This window comes from Perca fluviatilis, chromosome 3 (assembly GCF_010015445.1).
Source record: "Perca fluviatilis chromosome 3, GENO_Pfluv_1.0, whole genome shotgun sequence".
NCBI classification, from domain to species: domain Eukaryota; kingdom Metazoa; phylum Chordata; class Actinopteri; order Perciformes; family Percidae; genus Perca; species Perca fluviatilis.
The window spans coordinates 43,745,828-43,759,460 of NC_053114.1; the positions used below are offsets into that span (position 1 = coordinate 43,745,828).

Genomic DNA, 13,633 nt, shown 5'->3' on the forward strand with positions numbered 1-13,633 from the left:
CACTGAGGCGTGTGAAGTCATCGACCTCTGATTAATCGTTTAGTTCAGGAGTGATTGCTTCACCGTTAATTAACTGCTCCTGTTGGTTCTGTCCTTCTAAGACAAAAACTTTTTTTTCCCAATGTTTTGGTCGTCTTTTTCGACACTTTTCTAACTTTTTCGGACGTTTTTTAAGCCAATGTTTTTTCCGAAGTTTTTTTAAAGCTTTCTCTGACATCTTTGTCACTTTTTTTGCTTGCCATAAAATTGAATAAAACACCCAAATTCAATGAAAGCAGTGAACTGATCACGTATTTTACTTGTGAAGAACGTCGTACGGAACCATTCACGTTATAACTTTTGACAATTTGGTTGAAAGAAACCCAAATTTCTGATACAGAAACTTGTTGAAAATGGGTCAAATTGGATCCAAGGACAACAGGCCTAAAAAAAAACACTTCTTCCTTCTGTTTTTATAGTTATGCATAAAGGCCAGATGGAGATAACATTATATGAAGTTTGGTAGCACAGCCGAGTGCTGGATTACTCTCTGCTCTCTGCTCCATCTGTGTAATCTGACTCGATATCAGACACTTCCTCCAGCTGCCTTTCTCTACTTTCTCTTCAGCCTGACGATCAACACAAAGCTGACAAAATAACCGCCACAGATACTGAACATAGGAACGTTGGCTAGTCACTAGACCTGCAACTAAAGATGATTTTCATTGTCCATTAATCCAACGTGATATCATGACTTTGCATAAACATACACGCCCACTTTCTTAAGCCAAGTGGCGTGTTATCTGGACGCATTTATATATATACAGTACAGGGCAAAAGTTTGGACACACCTTCTCATTCAATGTGTTTCCTTTTTATTTTCATGACTATTTACATTGTAGATTCTCACTGAAGGCATCAAAACTATGAATGAACACATATGGAATTATGTACTTAACAAAAAAGTGTGAAATAACTGAAAACATGTCTTATATTTTAGATTCTTCAAAGTAGGGCCCCCTTGTTCTTTTATTAATAAGGGAAAAACTTCCACTAATGAACCCTGACAAAGCACACCTCTGAAGGTAAAACCATTTCAGGTGACTACCTCATGAAGCTCATTGAGAGAACACCAAGGGTTTGCAGAGTTATCAAAAAGCAAAGGGTGGCTACTTTGAAAAATCTAAAAATATAAGAACATGTTTTCAGTATTATTCCTTTGATAAATAATTCCATATAGTCTGTAAATAGTCATGAAAATAAAGAAACACATTGAATGAGAAGGTGTGTCCAAACTGTTGGCCTGTACTATATATATATCGGAATATGGGATTTTTAAATCACCAAATATTTGTATCAATATCGGCCTTAAAAATCCTTTATCGGTTAAGTAGAAGTACGAGAGATTAGGTTAAAAAGATTGTTTCAAATTCTATTGTAGTTAGAGTCAGCATAAGTACAGTAGGAACATACATATGTGGGAATATAAGTAGCGGCAGTGGATAAATAAAAAAACTCCTTTGCACGTGTAGCTGATAAATTATTGCACCAAGTATTTATTGTACATAATTGTCCAAGAATATTAAAGTGCCCATATTATGAAAAAAAAATCACTTTTTCTGGGATTTGGGGTGTTATTTTGTGTCTCTTCGGTGCATCCCTATTGTTAAGTCTGTTGGTGTCTGCCACTCTCAGTCTGCTGCCCCAGCATGCAACAGCATACAGGAGAGCACCAGCCACCACAGACTTGTAAAACATCCTCAGCATCTTGTGACAGATGTTGAAGGACCTTAGCCTCCTCAAAAAATAAAGGTGATTCTGCTCTTTGCAGCTCTACTCTGAATTCCACGTGTAGGACCCACATATTGTATGTTGTTCATGGTCTCATTTATATTATTTGTTGATTATTATATTGTGCACTTATATTGTAGGTGGTGGGCATTTTCATCGCAGTTTGAGCGGAAGTGATAACATATTTCTTTGCTTCACCTGTTCACCTGTTTGTTTTTTTTCTTTTTGTAGTCCCTCGCGGCAGCGCTTTGTCGGACCGCTTACAGCCGCAACAACCACGTTAAAATAGCCCGGGTAAACCCTGATGAACTTCCGGCAAATTTGAGATTTGCTCTGCAAGTCAGTCTGGCCGAGAGCCCCTTCAAACCCATTTCCAATGCCCCCAAAATCGAGGCACCAATCACAACCGTTGAGGCGGGCTCTACACCAATCACAACCGTTGAGGCGGGCTCTACACCAATCACAACCGTTGAGGCGGGCTCTACACCAATCACAACCGTTGAGGCGGTCTCTACACCAATCACAACCGTTGAGGAGGGCTTTACACCAATCACAACCGTTGAGGAGGGCTTTACACCAATCACAACCGTTGAGGAGGGCTCTACACCAATCACAACCGTTGAGGCGGGCTCTACACCAATCACAACCGTTGAGGAGGGCTCTACACCAATCACAACCGTTGAGGAGGGCTCTACACCAATCACAACCGTTGAGGCGGGCTCTACACCAATCACAACCGTTGAGGAGGGCTCTACACCAATCACAACCGTTGAGGAGGGCTCTACACCAATCACAACCGTTGGCCGGGTCCTACACCAATCACAACCGTTGAGGAGGGCTTTACACCAATCACAAACGTTGAGGAGGGCTCTACACCAATCACAACCGTTGAGGCGGGCTCTACACCAATCACAACCGTTGAGGCGGGCTCTACACCAATCACAACCGTTTAGTGGCCTACCAACACAATCACGTCGGTGAGGCGGCCTTACACCAATCACAACCGTTGAGGAGGGCTCTACACCAATCACAACCGTTGAGGCGGGCTCTACACCAATCACAGCCATGGAGGAGGGCTCTACACCAATCACAACCGTTGAGGAGGGCTCTACACCAATCACAACCGTTGAGGAGGGCTCTACACCAATCACAACCGTTGAGGAGGGCTCTACACCAATCACAACCGTTGAGGCGGGCTCTACACCAATCACAACCGTTGAGGAGGGCTTTACGCGACGACGATAGCGCAGCGATGGCGAGCAGCTTTTTGTTTACATTCAACATGACGGCCACAGAAGCGCAGCGTCACCCAGGTCTTTGCTCTGATTGGTTGAAGGACTATCCAATTGGTCCAACCGTCCGTTGGTGACGCCCCCTTTGGAAATGAACTGTCAATGAACCTTTCCCAGACCCCCTCTCTCAGTTACAGCTGAGAAGGGTCTGGGGTCAGCCAGGCTAACGTTAAAGTTGCTGTAAAAGAGAATTTGAGCAGCGACGTACAGTAAGATACACTTCATCATCGTTTCAGAATATGTCGCTGTGCTATTTCCAACCAGTGGCGTGTCAATTCTCCAGAAGAGCAGCAATTTTATCATAAAATACCAAGAACCAGAGTAACTTTTGCTCCTGAAACAGGACACGTCCTAATTGATTTTTTTGAGAATTGACGTTGAAGCTCTGCAGTTTTTCCTCCATTTGAAATCATCGTAACTTTAATATCTTTGTGTTTTGAACTGGCGACGACGTCTCATTGGGCTCTGGGAAACTGTCATGGGCAGTGTCACTCGTTAACATTTTATAGACGAAACGATTCATGGTCCACACACACACACACACACACACACACACACACACACACACACACACACACACACACACACAGAGGTTTGTGGCACTATCTTTGTGGGGACCCGTCAGTGACATAATGCATTCCCTAGCCCCCTCACCCTAACCTTAACCATCACAACTAAATGCCTAACCTTAACCCTTACCCTCACCCTAACCATAACCTAATTCTATCCCTAATCCTAAAACCAAGTCTTAACCCTCAAACAGCCCTTTAAACTTGTGGGGTCCAGCATTTTGGCCCCACAAAGCTGTCGGGACCCCACAAGTATACTGGACTCCCGGTTTTTGGACTCCACGAATATAGTTAAATAAGAACACACACACACACACACACACACACACACACACACACACACACACACACACGGATTAGTCCCAAAATGTTCAACCTAATAAATACATAGCCATATCATTTGTTTGATAGGGTATGTGTTGAATGTGACGGAACAGGACTAGATCTACAGAACGTATCAAAAGGAGAAAAATGTAAAAGGTAAATGGAAAGGAAATGATTAATCTCTTTCTTGCAGACATGACGGGGAACAACGTAAATCTGCTTGCAGTAGTGATTTTAGGAAGATGATGACATTACAAGCTGTGTTTTTGGATACTCTCAGCAGGATCTCTGCATTTTCTCAGGTTTCACAGCTGGGATTTACTTTTATCATCAGATCAGGCAGAACAATTTGGGCCTTTTGGTGGCTCAAAAAATTGTCCTTAATAAAATGTGAACGACCTAACAGAGTGTGTTGTGTGTGTGCAGGGTTTTCCCCGCCATTAGAAAGGTGTAGATGGTGCCACTGCACGATGTGAGTCGAGTGCAGATGTGATTTGCGCATGCTCAGATTTAAACGGTTTATGATTGTTTGATTGCTAACGTTAGCTCAAAACGCCATTCAAGTGACAGACTTTGTTGTGTTTGATTGCAAATTTGTAGCCAGCTGTGAACCAACTTCGTTATGTAGGTCCATTTTTATTGTATTGACATTACGGGGTCTCTCGTTAGCAGGTTCTTGTAGGCTACTTCAGACATTACAGAAGTCTCTCGTTAGCAGGTTCTTGTCGGCTACTTCAGACATTACAGAAGTCTCTCGTTAGCAGGTTCTTGTCGGCTACTTCAGACATTACAGAAGTCTCTCGTTAGCAGGTTCTTGTAGGCTACTTCAGACATTACAGAAGTCTCTCGTTAGCAGGTTCTTGTCGGCTACTTCAGACATTACAGAAGTCTCTCGTTAGCAGGTTCTTGTAGACTACTTCAGACATTACAGAAGTCTCTAGTTAGCAGGTTCTTGTAGACTACATCAGACATTACAGAAGTCTCTCGTTAGCAGGTTCTTGTCGGCTACTTCAGACATTACAGAAGTCTCTCGTTAGCAGGTTCTTGTAGACTACTTCAGACATTACAGAAGTCTCTCGTTAGCAGGTTCTTGTAGGCTACATCAGACATTACAGAAGTCTCTCGTTAGCAGGTTCTTGTAGACTACTTCAGACATTACAGAAGTCTCTCGTTAGCAGGTTCTTGTAGGCTACTTCAGACATTACAGAAGTCTCTCGTTAGCAGGTTCTTGTAGGCTACTTCAGACATTACAGAAGTCTCTGGTTAGCAGGTTCTTGTAGACTACTTCAGACATTACAGAAGTCTCTCGTTAGCAGGTTCTTGTAGGCTACATCAGACATTACAGAAGTCTCTCGTTAGCAGGTTCTTGTAGACTACTTCAGACATTACAGAAGTCTCTCGTTAGCAGGTTCTTGTAGGCTACATCAGACATTACAGAAGTCTCTCGTTAGCAGGTTCTTGTAGACTACTTCAGACATTACAGAAGTCTCTTAGCAGGTTCTATTTTAATAAAAACTCTTTAGCAGGTTCTTGTAGGCTACATCAGACATTACAGAAGTCTCTCGTTAGCAGGTTCTTGTAGACTACTTCAGACATTACAGAAGTCTCTCGTTAGCAGGTTCTTGTAAGCTACTACCAGACATTACAGAAGTCTCTCATAGCAGGTTCTTGTAGGCTACTTCGAGACATTACAGAAGTCTCTCGTTAGCAGGTTCTTGTAATACTTCAGACATTACAGAAGTCTCTCGTTAGCAGGTTCTTGTAGGCATCAGACTTATAACAGAAGTCTCTGTAGCAGGTTCTTGTAGACTACTTCAGACATTACAGAAGTCTCTGGTTAGCAGGTTCTTGTAGACTACAGACATTACAGAAGTCTCTCGTTAGCAGGTTCTTGTAGACTACTTCAGACATTACAGAAGTCTCTCGTTAGCAGGTTCTTGTAGGCTACATCAGACATTACAGAAGTCTCTCGTTAGCAGGTTCTTGTAGACTACTTCAGACATTACAGAAGTCTCTCGTTAGCATCTAAGCCGAATGAATCTAAGTGAAGGACTGTGTGTGTGTGTGTGTGTGTGTGTGTGTGTGTGTGTGTGTGTGTGTGTGTGTGTGTGTGTGTGTGTGTGTAGACTCTGTGTGTGTGTGTGTGACTGTGTGTGACTGTGTGTGTGTGTGTGTGAGACTGTGTGTGTGTGTGTGTAGACTGTGTGTACTCTGTGAGTGTGTGTGTGTGTGACTCTGTGTGTGGTGTGTGTCTCTGTGTGTGACTGTGTGTGTGTGTGTGTGTGTGTGAGACTGTGTGTGTGTGTGTGTGTGTGTGTGACTCTGTGTGTGTATGTGTGTGTGTGTGTGTGTGTGTAACTCTGTGTGTAACTCTGTGTGTGTGTGACTGACTGTGTGTGTGTGTGTCACTCTGTGTGACTGTGTGTGTGCGGTGTGTGTCTCTGTGTGTGACTGTGTGTGTGTGTGTGACTGTGTGTGTGTGTGTCTCTGTGTATGTGTGTCTGTGTGTGTGTGTGTGACTGCGGTGACTCTATGTGTGCGTGTGTGTCTCTGTGTGCGACTGTGTGTGTGTGTGTGACAGTGTGTGTGTGTCTGTGTGTGTGTGTGTGTGTGTGTGTGTGTGTGTGTGTGTGTGAGACTGTGTGTGTGTGTGACTCTGTGTGTGTGTGTATGTGTGTGTGTGTAACTCTGTGTGTAACTCTGTGTGTGTGTGACTCTGTGTGACTCTGTGTGTGTGCGTGTGTGTGTGTCTGTGTGTGACTGTGTGTGTGTGTGTGTGTTGTGTGTGTGTGTGTCTGGTTATGTGTGTCTGTGTGTGTGGACTCTGTGTGTGTCTCTGTGTGTGACTGTGCGGTGTGTGTGTGTGTGAGACTGTGTGTGTGTGTGTGTGTGTGACTCTGTGTGTGTGTGTGTGTGTGTGTGTAACTCTGTGTGTAACTCTGTGTGTGTGTGACTGACTGTGTGTGTGTGACTCTGTGTGTGTGTGTGTGTGTGACTGTTTGTGACTCTGTGTGTGACTGTGTGTGTGTGTGTGTGTGACAGTGTGTGTGTGTCTCTGTGTGTGTGTGTGTGTGTGTGTGTGTGTGACTCTGTGTGACTGTGTGTGTGTGTGTGTGTGTGACTGTGTGTGTGTGTGTGTGTGTGTGTGTGTGTTTTGTAGGAGAGGTTCGGGGCTGTTTGTTCAGCCGAGCAGCCGGCTCTCGGAGCGCTGCAGTCTGAGCGGGAATGAGAGCTCCTTTGTGTCGTCTGCGTGGGTCAGAGGCTAACAACACTCACTCATTTTCTTCCTGTTCGTTCTCAGGGGAGAGGGGTTTGAAGCCTACGTATCCCAGCATGCAAATGGGCCGGAGGCAGAGAAACACTGTGTGTCTTCACTGGAGCTGAATCGGAAATTGATTTCTTGTGAAATCGTATGTTTAATATGAGGTAAATATTGTCATCCTACAGGTAGGGCATCCGCAACTAACGATTATTTTAAATCATCGAATAATCTGTGGATTATTTTAGAAAATATTCACATTTAAGAAGCTGCAATCAGAGAAGTTTTACTATTTCTTTCTTAACATTGTTAAGATTGTTTGTGTTGTCCTCCCGTCAACCGTGCAACTTTGTGTTTTTCTGGGTCGAAATTTCAATATTTTGTGGTTCTTTTTCTACACTTTTCTCAAATTTTTGTTTTCACTTTTTGGGCGTTTTTTTAATTATGTTTTTGTCAATTTTTAAACAACTTTTTTTGTTGCTTTTTAGATTTTTTTTTGTCACTTTTATTAACAAGTTTTTGTCACCTTAGGCGATGTTTTTGTCGATTTTATTCAAATTTTTTTGTCACTTTAAAAAAATTTGTGCCACTTTTTTGGCGTTTTTTAAAATGTTTTTGTCAATTTTTTTACAACTTTTTTGTCGCTTTTTCCAATGTTTTTTTTCCCACTTCTTTCCAATATTTTGTCACTTTTTTTTTAACAAGTTCTTGTCACCTTTGGCGATGTTTTTGATGCTTTTTTTTGTCACTTTTTCAAAAAACTTTTTTTTTCAGCATTTAAAAAAAATTTATTTATTTTTGTCATAGTTCTGATACAAAGTTTTTGTAAACAGATCAACAGGACGGTTAAAAATGACCTCAAATCAATAAATCGATTGATCAAAATAGTTGACAATTAATCTATTAATGTTTGCAGCTCTACATACATGCAAGCAGAGAAGACATTTGAGTTATCTAGAGTAGGATGTGTCTTCATGTGAGCCACAATATACCCAATAAGTATCTCAGTGAGCATCTGAGCGCAGACGTTTATCAGAGAGGATCTTCCACTTCCATATCCGTTATTACCCAAACCGCCCATTTCCTGTCTGAGGGGTTTTCCCATCACACTCTCCACCGTGTTGGTAGACTTCTTTAACTGCCGGAAAGTATCTATCTATTATTTTTGTCTAGACTACTCAGAGCCAGCCCGACCCATAAGCGAACTGCTACCAGAGGGGCCCCCAAGAGCGCTTGAAATGTCCCATAACAGAGCTCATAACAGAGCCGGTCTATTTAAAGATAGCGTTGCTGCTAATTGGTCCCACATTAGTCTTTAAATGCGTATTTGTACATTATGAGTGCTTAAACTAATATTTACAATACACAAGTTGGTTTAGTGTTAGTGGCAACATGTTACAATGTGGAGAGTCCCCCAAACCAAATCCTGCTTAGGCCCCAAAAGTCTAGGGCCGGCCCTGAGACTACTGTTATCTATGTTCTATTTGTCCCTCGTTAATTAGAAAAACGATGCATGAACATATAAAAAGGAAACGGAAAAGAAACGGTAACATAAATAACCCAAATATGTGATGTGCAAAGATGTCACTCTTCCAACTCCTGCCCTCTGGAAAGAGAGTCCAAAATCTCAGGGGCAAAACATCCCGCTTGTGTAACAGTACTTACTCCCCCCACGCAAAACGTTCAGGAGATATAGTTTGTGCAAAATAAAGGTAAAGAGTTTAGTGCAAGGGGTTGGTTTGGGGAGTTTTTCCTTATCCAAAGTGAGGAGCTAAAAGGGTATGCTGCTGTACAGATTGTAAAGCCCCCCTGAGGCAAATTTGGGATGTGTGATAGTGGGCTGTATAAATAAACTTGACTTGAATTCACAATGTAGACAATTAGATGCCACCGTTAACTCTTCTGCTCTGTAATACCACCCAGCTTTGTAAAACTGTAAATTGTATTCCTTGGTATAATTTGGTTGAAAGAAACTCGTATTTTTGATACAGAAACTTTGAAAACACGAAGGTTAACCATAACCTTTGGTTTAGGAGATGAAGTGACTCAAACTCACCGTTGGCATTTTTGCCACAGATCAGATGCTCGTAGACCTGCAGCAGTCCCCACAGCTCGGCATCGTTGTTGACGGCTCCCTCCAGCAGCTCCGCGGTCACCGGGCCGCAGGTGACCCCGCTGCCCGGTTCCCCTTCCTCCTCCGCGGCCAGCCTCGCCGCACGCAGCGCCCGTCCGACCACCTCCTCAATCAAACTCTCCACGCAGGCAGCCAGGCACACGGCGGCGTACTCGTGCACGCGCGCCGACACGCGTGTTTCCACCATCCACCTGAAGAAGCGACCCACGGAGAGCGTCAACCCGCAGCGCGCGGACTCGCCCCGCTGACGCGCGGTGTCCCCGGAGCTCATGCAGTGCAGGGACACCGCCTTCACCGCGGAGGAGATGCACTTTTCGGCCAGGCTCCAGCTCAGCACGAGCCTCGCCGCGCTCTGGACCTCCAGGCGCGTGCACCGCCTGTGGAGCTCACTCAGCCGCTGCGCCTCCCGGGAGATCCGCACCAAAGCCCTCTGGAGCAGACCGGACAGCCTGTGGACAGCCTCCCCGGTGAACGAGGTGTCCGAATCGGTGACTCTACGCACGACTTCCCGCAGCTCCTGCTCGGTCCAGGGATACTCCTCCACGTCGGGCAGGCAGGGGCACTTGACCAGGATGTCCCACGCGTCCTCCGGCAGCGTGCTCACGGTGTCCCAGCTGCCGTTTCTGCTGTACAGAGAATCACCGGCATTCTGCCACCAGGTACCCCGGTGACGAGGGCTCGTGTGCGGCTGAGACTGCCTCGACCTGCCGGAGGAGGACAGGCTGAGGGACGGGCAGGGTTCCCCAGTCACATAGCCCGGATCCAGGCTCAGGTCCTCCAGGGTTTTCACCAAAACACAGCTGGTGCTGGACATGATGGAGAAGCGGATTAGATTTACGTAACTTAACTTTTACGCACAGTTAATAACAGACCCAACAGTTTTCCAGTCCAAAGTTTTAACCGCAGTTTGTGCCCAGAACCAGACAGCTGCACGAGACTGTCCTGCTGTGCCACAACTAACCGAAACATGAAGGGGAAGGAGAAGTGTTTTAAGCACCCGGACTAATGAAATCCAGACTCCAGTCTATGGTAATAACACAGGTGAGTTGACTACTCTGCCGTACAGCGCCTCCCGGTGGCCACAATAATGATTACAACCAGAACTGTATTCCCAGAATACAGATATAACACATTAACAAATTAATTTCTGCATCGGTCCGAGCATAGAAAAACAATGAAAATAAAAAAATACAAAATAAATGAAAAGGGCTATCTTAAATTAATGTAAATGTCTCAAGTAAATACCCTCATGTTGTCCTCGGGTCAAATCTGACCCGTTCTCAAAACGTCTATATCAGAAATATGGGTTAGTTTTTAACCAAATAACTCAAAAAATTAAGTACAATTGCAAGTAGGCTACTTGATCCCTACTTTCACTGAATTGTGGGTATTCATTTTTATAGCATTTGAAACAATTGAAATGGTTTCAAAACCTGACTAAACTTTGACATCCACACGTCTGTGATTCTCCAGCAACATACGTTCTTCTATCATTAGTCAGAATCATTCATCATTTCAAAATTAGGTATAATCTCCTATAAATGAGATTTATTGACCATGAATTCCAAAAATACGTTTAAAGGTCCCATGACGTGGTGCTCTTAGGATGCTTTTATATAGACCTTAGTGGTCCCCTAATACTGTATCTGAAGTCTCTTTTATATAGGCCTTAGTGGTCCCCTAATACTGTATCTGAAGTCTCTTTTATATAGACCTTAGTGGTCCCCTAATACTGTATCTGAAGTCTCTTTTATATAGACCTTAGTGGTCCCCTAATACTGTATCTGAAGTCTCTTTTATATAGACCTTAGTAGTCCCCTAATACTGTATCTGAAGTCTCTTTTAAGTCTCTTTGCTCGTTTGAAAGCCACGATGTCTCTCTCTCTCATGGGTGGGCCAAATTCTCTGGGTGGGCAAAGCAGAGAAAGGGGAGGTAACTTTGCTCCTTATGACCTCATAAGGAGAAGATTCAAGATCGGCCCATCTGAGCTTTCATTTTCTTTTTCAACATAAAAACCCCCTGCACATCCTTCTGTGTAGGTGCGTTGGTAAATACCACAAACTTAGAAAAATAAATCCTGCACATTGCTCTTGCTGCAGCATATTTCCACTCATTCATTTGAAGAAAAAAAATATTTTCTGGCAGTTTTAGCCACTTAAAACTCTGCATCCACCTTACAAGGTCCCATAGATAAAACCATGTTCCCATGTGTCATATGACGTCATGAGAAGAAGAAAAAACATTACATTGTTTAACAAGTTAAGAGCTTTATTGTGGAGATCATTGTCAGCATCTTACTGATACATTACTTATTAATTAAAACATACTTTTACCTGACACAAGCTAGCATAAGCTTAATTTAGTTAGCTTAAAATTCAAGGGTTTAACGTTAGATCTTGTGATATTAAAGTCAACAGTTTAAAATAAGCAAAATATTGTAAAAGAAATAAATATTTTTCCACCTGTAAAATGTTATTCCATGCTGCTTAGTTTTGGCATTTCTTTCACATTAACATCCTAAAGTCGCACAAAAGTCTGTCTTTTTCTGAGTCTTTATGGTCAAAACGGATCAGATGTCTGTACCAAGATGGCCGCGGCAGAGACACGTCCCAACCAAGGGGGGGTAAGCTTCGCTTCAGAACTTGAACCTCCTATGGCGCCATTTTGATGCTACAAAACGATCACCTCCCATTAGCATCCCATTGACTCCCATTCATTTTGACGCCACTTTGACAGAGAATAACTTTACATCTGAAGCGTTTAAAGACTCTATTTGTTCGTTGTTTATTTCTAAAGAAACACGACAATGTATAAAAGGCTCCATTACCTTGTACCTCACGTTATGGCCCCGTAGCAGACGCTTTTATAACAATAGGCTAACGATTGGGTCATAACCACGGAGACACTACTGTCACACAGTAGAGGAATTACCGTCGATAGTACAGGAGAAGCTCACAGGCAGTTTGAACTTCCATTAGCTGTTTAGTAATAACTAATGTTAACTAGCATGTTAGTGATCAGTAATTACTAATGTTAACTAGCATGTTAGTGATCAGTAATTAGCCTGTGCCTATGTTATCTCCTTACATATACCTACGCTCTCCGTCTCTGTAAGATTGGGAATGATTGAGATTTCTCTCGGCACAGCTACCAGAAGACTTCACACTTTCAGACAGGTTGCTCACGTCACATCTACGTCTTCAAGCTCAGTTGGAGGCTGCTCAGTAACGCTCAGCCAGCACCGGGAAAGAGACTTCTGATATCACACACTGGTCTCTGGTCCAGAGACACGGGACCTGGTGGTCCATTCTATATATATATATATACTGTCTATGGTCCCAACAGGGTAAATGCTACATCAGAGATGCTAGACCTGTCGACATAGGTTAGGTTTAGGCATGAGGAGTGGGGATTGGTTAGGGTTAGGGTAAGAATAACAACGTAAGCCAATCACAGGCAGAATAAATGCTGCGTTCATAGACATTGGAAAAACATTTTTCTGAGTGAAAACGTCACCATTCACGACACTTCCTGTGGGAATCAGAGGTGGGAAACTGGGGCTGGATTTTGCTGACAGAGTTCCCCAGTTGGTGACGCCTCTGCCAAGAAACATACACAGACATAACAGTTCCAAACGTGCAACGTTTTGTTTTTCTGGCTCTAAAATTAAAACTATTTGATCGTCTTTCTTTTGACACTTTTTGTCGCTTTTCCCGAAGTTTTTGACACTTTTTTCTACGTTTTTGTCACCTTTTTCGATGATTTTGTTGCTTTTTATAGTTTTTTTCCCCAACATTTTTGTCACTTTTTTCAAAGTTGTTTTTAATTTATTATTTTTCAAATGCTATAAAATGTAATAAAACACTCCAAATTCAATGAAAGTAGTGAACTGGTAATTTATTTTACTTGTGAGGCGCGTTGTATGCCATCCACGTTATATATTTTTTTGACAATTTGGTTGAAAAAAAAAAAAAAATTTCGGACTTTTTGAAAACAGGTCATATTTGACCCGAGGACAACAGGAGGGTTAAGGGCCTACATGTATACTTTATTGACATGCTTTTATTTAATCGAAAGTCAAATATTGTACAGTTTGGTCACCACTACTGGGCAGCACGGTGGCCCAATGGTTAGCACTGTGGCCTCTCAGCAAGAAGGTTGTGGGTTCGAATCCAGGTCATTCTGGGCTTTTCTGTGTGGAGTTTGCATGTTCTCCCCATGTTTGCATGGGTTTCCTCTGGGTGCTCTGGTTTCCCCCCACCATCAAAAACATGTACTAGGTTC

The 13,633-nt window shown here is 43.1% G+C and overlaps 1 protein-coding gene across 1 annotated transcript in view; it reads right to left on the reverse strand.

The window, feature by feature from the left end:
* Positions 1-10,346, reverse strand: part of LOC120556093 (ankyrin repeat and BTB/POZ domain-containing protein 2-like) — a 46,474-nt gene extending 36,128 nt beyond the window's left edge. Inside the window, exon 1 of the mRNA XM_039795483.1 lies at positions 9,271-10,346. Within this exon, the coding sequence (XP_039651417.1) occupies positions 9,271-10,162 (892 nt within the window). The 5' untranslated portion in view covers positions 10,163-10,346. The remainder of the gene's footprint in view (positions 1-9,270) is intronic.
* Between the last annotated feature and the right edge of the window lie 3,287 nt (positions 10,347-13,633).